The sequence below is a fragment of the Nestor notabilis genome, unplaced genomic scaffold, assembly GCF_000696875.1.
Source record: "Nestor notabilis isolate BGI_N333 unplaced genomic scaffold, ASM69687v1 scaffold3221, whole genome shotgun sequence".
NCBI classification, from domain to species: domain Eukaryota; kingdom Metazoa; phylum Chordata; class Aves; order Psittaciformes; family Psittacidae; genus Nestor; species Nestor notabilis.
This window is the reverse complement of record NW_009914057.1, coordinates 2,367-16,510: the sequence shown is the minus strand read 5'-3', so window position 1 is coordinate 16,510 and position 14,144 is coordinate 2,367. Positions and strand designations below refer to the sequence as shown.

Below are 14,144 nucleotides of genomic sequence, written 5' to 3'. Positions count from 1 at the left end.
GTCTGACCCTGCAGCGAGCTGGTTCCGGAAGTTAAGCTGGCAAAAAACTAACCGTACAAAAATAATCCCACAGGGAGGGCAGGGCTGCAGCAGTACTGGTTTGGACAGGCTGGCTAAGGCTGTTAATGAACTATAGATTTATGTATTTCTCCCGTTTTTCCCCCCTCCAAAACAAGATATAAAACCAAACCTATTACTGCTAGACCAGTAATAAGAGACGTAAGGATCTATGAAATGGCTGCTTCTACGTAAAATCACAACCTCTTGCTTTTACAAACATTCACTAATACTTCCAAATGGCAAAGCATTCCAAGAAATAATTGGTTAGAAGAAGCTATTTAAGATCACCAAAAATCTGCTTGAATGGCTTACCAGAAACATTAATTGATGTTCCTGCATCAATAATTCCACTGTTAGGCCTTACACAGTATCTACGTGGTGCTGTGGTCTTAACTTTGAAGCACACATTTCTGTCTGTAGGATTGCCGAGTTTCAGGTTTGTAGTGACAACATCTGTGAAAGGACCTGAGGAGGAGAACAAAAGCAGACTTGAAATCACACAGAAAGGACTTCTCAAGCGGAGGCTAAGCAGGCTCTAAATCTCTGTTCACAAATCTTATAAAGTAATTAGATGTTCAATTTCCATCTATGGCACCTACAGATAATCGTGCACGCAAAGCTGTGGGTGCAGCAAGGCCTCTGAGCATTCTCACACACGGCATGTCCAACACAACTGCTCGGGCTGATCATTAACAGCAAAACAAAAACGGGAAATAATTTATACATTGTTCCAACATTCCAACGATGCCAGATTCTCTGCTGTATCACAGTTACTCTGTTCTAACTACTGAATGCCAGTAAATCCAGGCTTACAGAGATACCCTATGTGTTACAGGTGATAAATAGGGGAGTACACCAGAGTACATGAACTAAAAAGGGAATGGTAACAAAGTGGCTTCTATGGGTTCACTTGCATATGCAAGTTGTGCTTCCACAGAAGCAGGATTTCACCAGCTGTTCAGAAATGCCACACCGAAACCAGCCTCATCAGCATTCAGGGGGCATCCCCTTTGCCTACCAAGTCTTTATTTTTAATTTTTAAATAAATTTCTTGGCTACTAAAAATGATAAACCAGAAGAAATCTTCATAAAATAGCCTACCTCACCCAAGGCAGGAAATGACCATGTGGAAATAGGAACATTCTTGGATGCTGAGAGTGCTGGCAAAGATTTCCATGTTAGAAAAGCCAGGACCAAACCATTACCAAAGTTCTGCGATACCAAGTGCAGGCAAATCAGTTTCTCGCAGCCTCACTACCGAGGTGAAACTGCCAAAATCCCTCAGGTTAGAGGAAAGGAGAGTTACTGATTCTCTACAAGATCCTGATAAATCAGACAGGTAGCACACAACAACAGGGCATGCTCAGATGGTAGAGAAGTAAAATTAACATACATATAAGCACATTTTGATCAACTGTCTTCTGCATAAAAGTAAGTAATTTGATGCTTGAATAAAATATCTTCATCTATCCTCAGGACTAAAAAAGCAAACTGGTCAGAAAGAATCTTGAGCCTTTCCTTGCAGAAATGACAGCCCTAAAATTTGAAAAGGGTGAAGGAGGATGATGATACAACACCAGCAGGCAACATTCCACCATCCTTCTGCAGCATGGTTGGCTTAAAATAATTTAAGTTCACTTCCTTTTCTACAAATCAATCATAGAAACTTATCTCCTAAGATAACATTTAATACAGCTGTAAAAGTACTGCAGTCCTGCAACCTTTATCCTTTATCTAATTTAAATAACTGGAAGGGGAAAAAAGCCAAAACAATCACACACACACAAAAACCCAACCAGACGACAACAGAACATCATTTCTGCCTGAGCTCCAGCAGGCCAGCTTTGCATTTACAATGCAATCTGGTACCAAAAAAAAACCTGAAGCAATAAATTTTTCAGATCTTATGACAAAGATTTCACTAAATCTGTGTCTGGTGAAACACTGAGAGCAAAAGAGAATGAAACAGGTGTCGAGCTTTCTCTGTATTCTGCATGCAGAGACTTCAAGTGTAATAGAAAATACCGGGCAGAACAGCCATGAGCTGTTAGAGGAGTTAAACAAGCCAAATCATCAGAAAACCCCAGCAAACATTCAGGTGTGTAAAGACAGCAGCACATCTTCAACATAGCTCTACCTGGGAGAAAAATATTTCAGAAGAAATTACTCAATGCCTAAACATGAAGGATGTGCCTTTACTAAAAAATTACAGCTTGAGCTATTCCAGCACAGAGGGAGAGTCGTCTCTACAAAGCCTTATATATGCAGCAGCACCCTCAGTAGTGCTTTAGTAGTCTGCATGCTGGGATAGATTTCCTGCGGGAAATACCATGTTTTTACTTGGCTGAACCACGAATGTGTGTGGGATTTGTGTGTCCCAGCATAGAGCTGCTGTTTGTAATGGTAAAACAACAATTCTGTGTGTAAAATAATTTCCAAATGGAGTCACTTAGTGCTAACGCAGATCATACCAAAATACTTGGCAGCAAAACCTTTTAGCAAGTCAAATTCGTTTCTTCTTGTCTGCTTGACATTTTCCTTCCTGTCCACTAAACTTGAAACAGTTTTAGCTCCATTTTCCCTAAATTACAGATTTTACAGATGAGCCAGCATAACTGTACTAGAAGGCTGATGTCTACTTTCAGCAAACTTGTGTGCAGGCATGCTCCTTAGGGCACTGCTGTTCAAATACTGTAGCACAGCAAAACAGAGCAGACAAATGCAGGATTAAAGTGCTATTTTAGGTGTTTTGAAGTGTGTAAAGAAAGAAATAGGCAACAGAACATTACTCAGGATAATCAGGGCAAGGCAGTGAAATACTATCAGCTTGGCTGGCCTGTCTTCTAAAGAGCAAGGCCCATGGACTGCCAACTCAGGCTGAAATGAAACCTCGATAGCCTGCTGTTAAATTACTATAGCCTAGGTCTGACATTTTTTGGGGAGGTTGGAGTATGTGGAGGGAACTGATCCCAGTATAAATACAAGCTAATTCTGCATTGAAGATATACCCTTGCTCTCCACATCTGGATCCGAGCACTGCAGGTAAAGTTGGCTTGGGTATGAACAATTGTATGAGACACACATCTACCCTGGAGCTTCATTTATCAATGCAAGACATTAGGGACTTGTGGAATCCTACCCACAGCTGCAGTAAGATAAAATGCTCTACACTTCTCTCCAATGCCTTTGCCCTCACTGCAAGTGGATGGACTAAGATGGACCTATACCCCCAAGGTGGGCTGTAAGCACACATACAGTCACTCAGATTGATGCATTTGGATGGTACTTGGGTAAAAGCAGCAAGTTGACTCTGCAGTGAAGACTGTCTCTTATCATGTGCCTGAACAGAAACTGCACTCAAACGTATTATTTCATAATATTCAAAATAAAATAATGTAATTTTGATTGCTCTTACTATTTCTGGATAAGTGAAACATATTAAAGCAGGGCGCTTTCCAAATGACAATTCACACACACACACAAACAAACAAACAAAAAGGAACTATTTTTCTCCGTGATTTTAAAGATCATGAGAAAAATGCCACTGGTGTCATCCCAAGGACAAAGTTATGGGAGCCTCTGAGTGTGTACGTGCATCATCTGATATGGGGTTGTCATGGGAACAAGCTATCCAGAAGGAAGAATGTAGTAAATTGAATTTGGCGGTTAAAGTTTGGAATATTCCACAGGGGCTCGATGACTTTCTTGCCAGTTAGAATAAAGTCAACTTGTGTTAATGCAAACTGGGCATCCAGTGATAATACAAACTAGAAGTACTACTTGAAGAAAAAGAAACATCAGCAGGGCTAGTTTCAAACCACAGCTGTGGCTTTCCACCCAGGCACACAGCCCTTCAAATTTGAAGATCCCAGCATTATCTCAAATTTGCCACGCTCCATTTCTTATTCAAACACCAGTGCTGTATCAATCTCCTAAGAGTGTCATTCTGCAATGTGCTGCATTATAATATTCTGGATCATTTTAGTAATAATACAAAAGCCTGGGAATTAGGTCACAGGAACATGATGTCAGCTCAATTTAAATTTTATATAACTCTCATTGCAATAAAAATTGCCCGTAATTGTACCAGCAGACCCAGGCAGATAACTCTGATCAGCACAGTACTTGCTGTAAGTTTCTTGCCACTCACTACTCACAGAAATCACATTACAAACCTATATCGCAATTGAATCTTAATACAATTTCTCACCCTAACCAAAATTCTGCATTTTAGCTTGGCAAATAAACAATCCTCATACATATGTGCAGCAAGAACACTGCTGTAGCTCTCTTCAGCATGACAAAGCAATTAGTGCAAGTATCAGCAGAGGTAAAGCTTTGATGGCAAAAGCTTGGGCAGGAGCATTCAAACCGAAGAGGCACAGTCCTCTGCAGATTTGTACATACAAATACTACTACAAGTTTATAATTAACTACACACATTAGGTGAGCCACAGTCCCAGGGTCGCTTTATTCTGCACCAGTACTTCTCACTGCTGAAAGGGGAGGTGGTCTGACCTCTCATTTCCACCAACTGCTTGTGCTAGCTGCAGTGTTCATCTGCTTGCACTGAGAGCTGAGCCAGGGAGCTGCTTGGGCTGAAAATAAATCCACTTATAGGACAAGAAGTGAGGGATGGGGCAGAGGGGAAGAAAAAAAGGAGAATCTGTTTTCAGCCAGATCAAGCAGCACTCACACTGGAATCAGGAAAACTGCATCTTTCTGCACAGCATTCTGCCAAATTAAGGCAACAAGGTCTCATATTTAGTAGGTTAAACTTAGCACATCAAGGCATACATGCTGGAGTCACACGTGCAGTGCTGGCATAGTTGCTAAAAAATAATGAAGGCACATGCACATTTTTTTATGCTTAAATCTACTGCAAAGTCTCATCTGTTTGAAGCCAGGCATCCCTCAAAAAACTAGTGAACTGGTGCTTTCCAGAGCAAATGCACTGCAGGAGCGCTTCCTACAGCCATAGTCATGGTAAACTTGCAAGTACTGATCAACAAGATGAAGAATAAGTTCTCATCAATGTATTCCCAGAATGTTCTAGGTGCACTTTCATCATCTTTCCATACACAATTTTGCCACTCTAACTCAGCACCACAGACATGTAGTCAAAGGCACGGTAACTGGAACCAGGCAGAAACAGAAGCAGAGCTTCTAGTGAGGCAACCCGTCTTGTACTTCTTCTGTGGAAAGCAGTGGAATGCAACCATAGAAGAAGGATGTATTGCACCATGGTTTAATCCCATCGATGCATCAGATGAAAGTCATTAATCACCTGTTATAGTAATCAGCCAAAGAAAGGTAACCAAGGAATCTTTAGTAAGAGAGATGGTGGAAAGCAGTAGAGGGAAAACTTAAATTGTGTTGTGGCTATTCTCAAGAGCCCAGGTCCTTCACGTTGAGATAGCCCATTCTAATAGATGTCCACATGGAGCAATAATTCATGCAGTGGGAGAGCCACATTGACCCTGCGTGTGTGAACGTGGAGGGCGCTGGCCAAGTGTGTCATTTCAGGCTTCATTCCCCATCGCACACTGCGCTGGCTCCTGCTCTTGCAGCGGGAAGTGCCTCTGACAGTAACAAGTGACTTCATTTTATTTCCGCAATTTCTCCCATTTTATTTCTGGGGCTGTCTACCACCAGTAGAGGTAGTAACAACAGTAGCGATGGGCAAGACTCAGCACCAGGTATAGGATTTGTTTTACTGTAAACTTTTTAAAGTTGTAAGTTGATGACCTTTGAAGATAAACACTAAAATAAAAAAAGCTGAAATGTCAAGCAAGACATCTTGAGCTCTCAGCCAGGTGCCTATGAATCAAGAACACCCAACACCCAATCAAACTCTCCAACCATCTTACTTGTCTTTAGACAAATCACTTAAGGGCTTCATCTTATGCTCTTAAGAGCCTTAGGAGTTGATAGCAACTCCAAAACAGAAGCAGGTTTGGACCCTTACAGTTTTCTTCTATGTGAAGTCAGAAGAATACTTATCTAATTACAGAGAATCTTGTGAAGATTAGTGTTTTAAAAAAAGTACTGTATGCCAAGTTTTAATCATCATTTGGCTCTGGAGATATCCATAATTAAGTGAGCATCCACAACTTTGGAAATCAAAGAAGTCAAAGAACGAGAAACAAGAAGTGCCTGTGTTGTATAAACATCTCATTTCACAAGTAACTCACTGAGAGGACCCAAGACCCCAAATTTGGTAATTAAGAAAAAACTTAGGCTGCTCTTAATCCTTGTGTAAATGACTCACAAACTTTTCAATCTCAGCCCAGATTTTAAACGGACATAGTTAGAAAACCCCATCGTTGTGGCATCAATTTCTTTACTCTTACCACCACTATCCTCACCCAAAAGAGCCCTTGATGTAAAGTGATGGGAGGGAAGTGGTCATTTCCAAATCTGCTGCATCAAACAGAAACAGAAGTGCCATCCAAATCCCTCACCATGCAATAGCTGGTGCAATGGAGTAATTTTTTAAGTAAGTATGTAATCAATAAAATGATCTAAAAGAAAAAAATATGTAGAAACCCAGCAAAATTACATGATCCAGATGCCAAAGTTGGAGCAAGGTTGGCAGTGAATTATTCCATTTGGGTGGATTAATCAGTGTTCTTCTCTGGCCTATTTTGGCAGAAACCATTTTTCCCAGAGCATGCCTCATGCTTGATGGGGAAAAAAAATGAAACCCAAACCAAACACAAGACTGAAGGCTATTGTCAGGGTATCCACTAGTATGTAATTCTTGTCACCTTTTATTCCTCACAGAATCATTAACAGTTTGACTTCACAGTTGTAAGAACTGAGAGGCCACACATAAGCTTGCCAAGATAAATGGAGGAGTATGTCCTTCAAATAATTTTGGTACCAGTGTCATTTGTTTTTTCCAACTGATCTTGCCAGAGTTTTATTGCACCCAAACATTGCTTACAGCAATCTTCAGCAACAAAATCACACATGAAATATTTTCTCTACATCCCAAACTTAAAAGAGATTTCTGTACACAGTTGCATAAACAAGAGACTGATAGCAGACTTGGCTAGCTTTTAGAGGTATCTCTCTGTTTCAACTGTGCTTTCATATCCTTTTAGAACCAAATGACAAACATATCCTATTACTTTGCTCATTCCACTCACAAATATCACATGTATCAACTCTCTCCATGTATGAAAACAAATCAGAAAATAGTGGTGTACTCTTTTGATAGTGGAATAGTAGCTACATTTCTTTCAATAAGCTTGACATAGCAAGACCTACTTATAATAAGAAAACTACTTATTCTACATGGATAGAAACCTCATTCATAAAAAGGATGTGAACCTGTTGGAGCAAGTCCAGAGGAGGCCATGGAGATGCTGCGAGGGCTGGAGCAGCCCTGCTCTGGAGCCAGGCTGACAGAGCTGGCCTGGGTCAGCCTGGAGAAGAGGTTTTGGGGAGGCCTTGGAGCAGCTTCTGGTGCCTAATGGGGCCAACAATAAATCTGGAAAGGGGTTTTTGACAAGGACCTGTAGGGACAGGACAAGGGGAATGGCTTTAAACTGACAGAGGGGAGACTCAGATTAGACATTGGGAAGAAATTCTTCCCTGTGAGGGTGCTGAGGCGCTGGCACAGGGTGCCCAGGGAAGCTCTGGTTGCCCCATCCCTGGCAATGTTCAGGGCCAGGTTGGACACAGGGGCTTGGAACTGAATGAGCTTTGAGGTCTCTTCCAACCTGAACCAGTTTGTGATTCATGGGGGTTGCTGTGTGGGTATTGAAAGGAAACTGAAACAAAGCATAGGTCCCCAAGAAGTGAGGATGCAGCAGTGGAAAATGATGGTGGCCTGATGTGCAAGCTTCCCTGGCAAAAACAGTGCTGCAGACTGAAGCCAAAGTAAAGTATCTCCCTGGAAGAAGCATTATGATTTTAATCATGATCCCGAACTATACTTTTTGTACTTCTTGTGAAGTAATTTTTCCTGGTCTGATTTCATCACTAATCTCCATTTCAAATGCACATTAAAATGGTAGGGAAGGAGCAACTACTCTAATTTTATGCTCATATATACTCTTCAAATAGACAAATTTGATGTGCAACTTAAACGGTAACTGAGCAAGTTGCAAAACTATGCATAAATTGGAAATATCAGAAGAAACAAGCTAAATTAGAGATTTTTGGGATGCCCAATGAGTAGATGCTTTTTGAGTAAGTTAAAAAACTCCACATGAAATAGGCAGCGAGATACTAATTATAGCTACAAATAAGGAAAGAATCCTTATTGCAAGATACATTTCAAGGGAGCCACTTAAAAACTAGTCTGCTAACTGTGCTTTCAGGATCAAAGTTAGAAAACAAAACCATCAAACCAAAACCAAATCAGAAATATGTGAAGTTGCATTCTTCCAAACATAAACTTCCATAAGCATTATCTGCACCATGATATGACACCAGTAAGCACACTGTAAAAACAGCTACACAAAAATAAACCCCAAAATCTTACTGCCATTACACCTTTGCTCCTCGTCTGGTGAAAATGTAGGAAGGCCAGAAGAGGAGACATTGCAAAGCAGAGGGAATTATGCATGCAAACATTTGGAGAAGATGCAAAAATATATTGTTAATTCACGTATCACAAGCAGCAGCAGTTGCAAATATAGACAGACAACAGTGGCAGTCCAAACATGAAACTGCATATGGGAGGCTCAGCTCCTGGTTGTGAGAAACATTAGAAGCACCAGTAAGTATGAAGCAACTGGTCAGATGAAAAGGAACAGTCGCGGGAAAAAGAAAAAAGTGCAGTTTATTTAAATGTAAAGAATTACATAGTCATTTGACATGCCTTCTACAAGCACAGCTAACTTGAATTAGGCCTTGAAAATTGTTTGCAAAAGCATAAGTTTGGCTCCACAGTGAGCGCCACACCTACACAACTTTATAATTTGCACATAAGTAACTAGATCACCAGGCAAACCTCCCCCTTCTTTATTTTTTCCACCCCTCATGGAAACCAACCAAGAAAACAGGATTAAATTTAGAACCATAAAATCTTTAATCCATAGCACCATGGTATGAGGGACTTCGTTGACAGCTTAGAGAACTAAACACTAAAGTAGTTTAGAGATTATTTTCATACAGCATTTATAACAATGCGGGATAGAGTATTGCAGACAGCAGCAGTACCCAATTTGTACTAATGTTCTTGAGGCCAGAAGAATTACAGTTGAAGTAGGCAATTTCCAGAACAGCTATAAGAAAGGACAGACTTGGTCAACTCTCAGTCTGGATTGTCTTGCTAGTGAGTGTAAACACTCAATCACTTCAATCCATGTGCATTTTAATCCTGCACTGAATTAAACATGGAAAGGGTGATTCACTTTGCATACATTTTCAATGACAGCAAGATTGTGACAGCTGTTCCATACTGATGGCACAAATCCCTCTTTATGAAAGGTTGCCTAGCAGGCCAAGTTTTAAATTCAACATCCCAGACATCTCAGAACCTATCCTATATGCCTCTAAGGACGTCTCAGTCTACAAAGCAGGTATGAAATGATTTATATATTGAATAAATATTGGGTCAAATGACAAAGGAAGAGACCTGAGATAAATCTGGCTCCTAGTTTAGATAAAATGATATTTAAATATATATATGTAAAATAGAGTTATTCCTTTCTGCATCTGGTCATCACATAGGAGGACAGTTGAAGAAGGCTTTAGTGTTACTTGTGGTAGAAACTGTCAAGTCTCTTACTTGGAGAGGACCAGATTCTCACTTAAATCAGGGAGGATTTAATTGGGAGTAAAAAAAACCAACAAAGAACAAACTAGCTTGCAGCAGCAGGATGGCATTGTTGAAGATCACATTCCCTACAAAGATGAAATGATGAAATTTAAGTCTGAAATAACAGCTGTTACCACAAACAAAACTGTTGCAAACACCATCAATAAAGCTTTCTAAGCCAACCAACTACAGTGACAGAAAAAGTAAAAAGGCTGTTATTGTACCAACTATGAAACGTATTTGCATTCAGTAGTTATTAGTTGTTCCCAGCAGGGAACAGACATAAGACCAATATGGTAACAAGATAGTAGCAAATGAGTGTCATTGCAAGATGCAGGCAGAATTAGCAAGAGTCATTTGATTCCTGCATTGCCTCCAGGTAGGCAGAAAACTGGTTAGAGGCACTCTAAAAGTAAGAAACAAGACAAACCTTCAGTCACCAAGTTGTCTACAAAAATTGCATTGTAATGTATGTAGTTGCTCACTGCATTCAAAATTCATCTGATGCAATCAATAGCTTCCAGAGCTGGGTGCACACAAGAAATTAAGCTTCTTTTAAAATTGGGTATTTATTCACAGATGTAAGCTGACCTGAGCCCATGAAGTTCGTGATGATGCCTTTTTTCCAGTTGAGTTTCAAAACAGATCTGACAATCTATTTAAAGGGCTGTACTCTCATTTTTACAATACTAATTCTGAATTAGAGTGCAATTAAACAAAATTCAGCCTTGTATTCAAATGTAGCTAACCTATTTTGAGACAAACAAGGCACTGCATGACTACTGATAAATTTTCAATTTAGAAAACCTGTGAAGCGAGGGGGAAAAAAAAAGGCAATTTCATTTCCAGTGAGAAGAAACTATCCAACACTCCTGTGCAAATTTCTAGCCCATTTTCCTCTTTCACAGGTGATAAGACATTGTACATGGCATGCAGGGAAGCAGCTGGTAAATACAATTTACTGCTAAGCATCCATGTGAACCTGCACCCACTATGATACATTACCCATGTCTTTAGTTTGACACGATAGCCATGCTCCTATGAGTTAAGACAGCCACCCCTTACCTTATGTTTATTTATGTATTTTCGGTATCACTTGATTCAATCTCATTCTGATACATTTTCTGAAGCAATGAGGACACATCCCATCAACCAAGCCAGACTGGTAATCCACCACCCTGACAAGCTTTAAATAACCAACTTGACAAACTTTTTCATATATCCATGGTTGGTTCCACAACTCAAAGTGAGCTGCAAATTGGTGCACAAATCTGAGATTCCCGAGGAATGGGGAGTGAAACGTGTGTGTTCCATTCTTTACAACAAAGGCAAGCAGTCGATCATATTAAAAACAAAATCCTACAGAACTAAAAAGTAACAGTTGCCCATGCTGATTTTATCACTGCATTGGGACTTTCCTTGAAATAGTAATACTTTGATCGCATTAATGCTCATTACTTCCAACTGCAATTCCTAAAGTTTATACAGTACAAAATAATTCAAAAGCCCTTAACCCATAAATCAAATTGGCCAAAGCCTTCAAGCAAATTGGAAGATTGTTTTGAAATAGTCCTGGGAGACCTAAATACATTAATTTAACAGAAAATGCAGCTAAACCTCCTTGACTGCTTCTCAAATAATGGTTATTTGGCTCTCTAACCAGCCTGTTCAAAATCTCAAATTTCCAGTAGCCCCCCACACACAATTCCACCCTTTCCCAGTGGGGCTGTTGGTGTCACATGCCTAGTATATAGGACATCAGGTTAAGGAAGCTCAACAGAAGCTTAACTTTTTCCACCTTTCAAAAGATCACATGTGCCATTTATCTCCAGGTCTTTTTCTGTGAACACTGCTCTTTTAAACCAAAGTTTAAAGTCTATGCAAAGTAATTATAAAACTAATGGTGCACATGAGATGAGAGTAATTCAGTGAGATGCACCAAATTTGTGCAACTATAACAAATACTTAATAATTAGGTAAGCTATTGATTTAGGTAAACTGCAAGAATAGTGAGCACTATAACATGAACTACAAATATTTAAATGTCACCAGAAAATGACTAATTTTGGTTGATAGTTGGGCTACAAACTTAAGATTTGTTTAAATTTAGGAAGCCTGTTATTTAAATACTATGTCTTCTTTTTGAGTGTATAATTTAATAATCAAATTCAAATATGTAGAGACATAAAGGTTTACTCATATTTAATGCAGTAACAATGATTTTACTAGTAATCAGGCTAGACAAAGGGAAGCATGCACTGGTACATTTACCAGCAGAAAAGTAGATAGCCATTGACACTGCAGCCTTCAAAGAGTAAAGAAATCCTAGCACTAACTGCCATTATGCTGCAGACAGTTTAAAGAAAATGGCATGTAAATGTTCATCTTAAAAAGATGCATATTAATTATACTAAACAGGCAATTTCTCACAACATCATCAGCATTTTACATTCTTAAACACAGCCTGTTCCAGTGGCAGTGACTAGAAATCCTTATTAATCAGAACAGAATGAGCACAGAGTGAAATCCCTCCAAATATCTTCACTGCAGGAGTGCTTTACTCTCATTACAGACAGATGATGACAGGGACAGAGATGTAACTACATAGTCACAATGTCCAGTTAAGTCCTTAACCTCTGAGACCTGACAGCTGCAGGTACAATGAAGACTAACCTTAAATCCCAAACGTTACTGAACTGCTGGATCGAAGAGCCTTAGCCTGGTACCTGATAAGAACTGGACATTCATGTCATATATAGGGGGTTTTGCACACCTACACTGCAGCAACAGATCTCTATAGTCTACACAGACTTCCCTGAAGGAGCACAAACAATCTTATTAGGGAGCAGCAGCCACCTCACCACAGTAATGCAGGTTACACAAGCTGCACAGGGCTGTGGCTAAACACTAAATACGTCCCTCACAGCACTGCAGATACAGCGGTAGACTGAGCACATCTATAGGAGCCGAGGGCACCTTTGGATGGCAGCTCTGATGTACGTAGGGGATTCACTTGAGCCAGTGGCAGGTGATGGCTTGGAAACAACACTGCTAGGCCTCGCGCCAGGTCTGAATCAGTACTATTAGGACTGGAGAGTGTTGGTTGTTCTGGCTTATTATTGTGCCCTTTGGAGAAGGCAGAGTTACACAGTGACACGTTGCATACATGCAGGTGCAAAATCGTATACTGGGAACAGGAAACAGCACTTCCAATTGGCAGCGACTTAGACAGCTTTGCGAGAAATTCATCCTGCGTTTGACAGTACTGCTCTTTGCCACTTGGGGAGCACTGCAACAGAGTGCTGAGTCATAAGTCCGTCCTAACCTGTAGCAAACCTCTAAAAACGGTGCTACCTCAGCTTTTGCGTGTGTCCCCAGCTAAGCACAACTCCCCTGACACTCTGCATCTGCAGAGAATGCAGCAGCGTTTCAAACACCTAAACCAAGTTATATTCTAACAAAATTTTGCTTGTTGACATGAAACAAACAGTATCTATTCCAAACAGGCACATTACACATTACAGCCTCACTGGGAAGCCACCCTGTGAGATGCTTGAGGCAGCACCCAAAAGCACAAGTGTGGCACTGTAATTACCAGCTACGTCAAAAAGCACCTGGCGAAAGGGGACAGAATTACATTCTTGTCCAAGTTTAAAGCTACATAAAGTCATAGCCTCAAATAGTATAATCTAATTAATTCTTGGCAGATTGTTGCATGTTATTTCCTAGATTAAAAAAACCAAAAAACAAAGGGAAATGTCATGTGTAGTAATAACTTTTTGTTCGTTTTATTCATTATCAGCAAGCAGTAAACCATTAGTTTGATGCACCTAGGCTGCAAAGTCTGCAACAACCACAAAGAGGAGAAAATCACTGGCAAGAAAGCAAAGCTCCTATTTCACATGGCATCTAAGACAAGAGCAAGGAAATATGCACCTCCCGCCACTTCATGGTGTCCTGCCTCCCACTATTCACAGCTGCATCTCGGTACAGCACATGCTGATGCTATTTTGGAGCATGTGCGTTATGGTGTAGGAGCTGCGAGGCGGGGAGGAAAGACAACCCCTGTTCATGTTCACATGCCATGGAAAAGAATTCTAGCATGAAAAACTCCTTTGATAATTTGACAAACAAATCACACACACAGTATTTTAAAGCAGAGTGCCAAATGAATTTAGAAGATCCACTGCAAACCTGCAAAAGCTTCTTAAAAAAAGGTCTTCGGTCATAGAACAGTTTGGGTTGGAAGGGACCTTAAAGCTCATCCAGTTCCAATCCCCTGCCATGGGCAGGGACACCTTCCACT

At 40.3% G+C, this 14,144-nt stretch overlaps 1 protein-coding gene across 1 annotated transcript; it reads right to left on the bottom strand.

Moving 5' to 3' along the window:
* Positions 1 to 372: 372 nt before the first annotated feature.
* LOC104412676 (vesicle-associated membrane protein-associated protein B/C-like) lies at positions 373 to 525 on the bottom strand (the record flags this gene model as incomplete). Its single annotated transcript, XM_010023460.1, has 1 exon — positions 373 to 525. A coding segment is annotated over one exon (153 nt), but the record flags the coding sequence as incomplete, so codon positions are not given.
* Between the last annotated feature and the right edge of the window lie 13,619 nt (positions 526 to 14,144).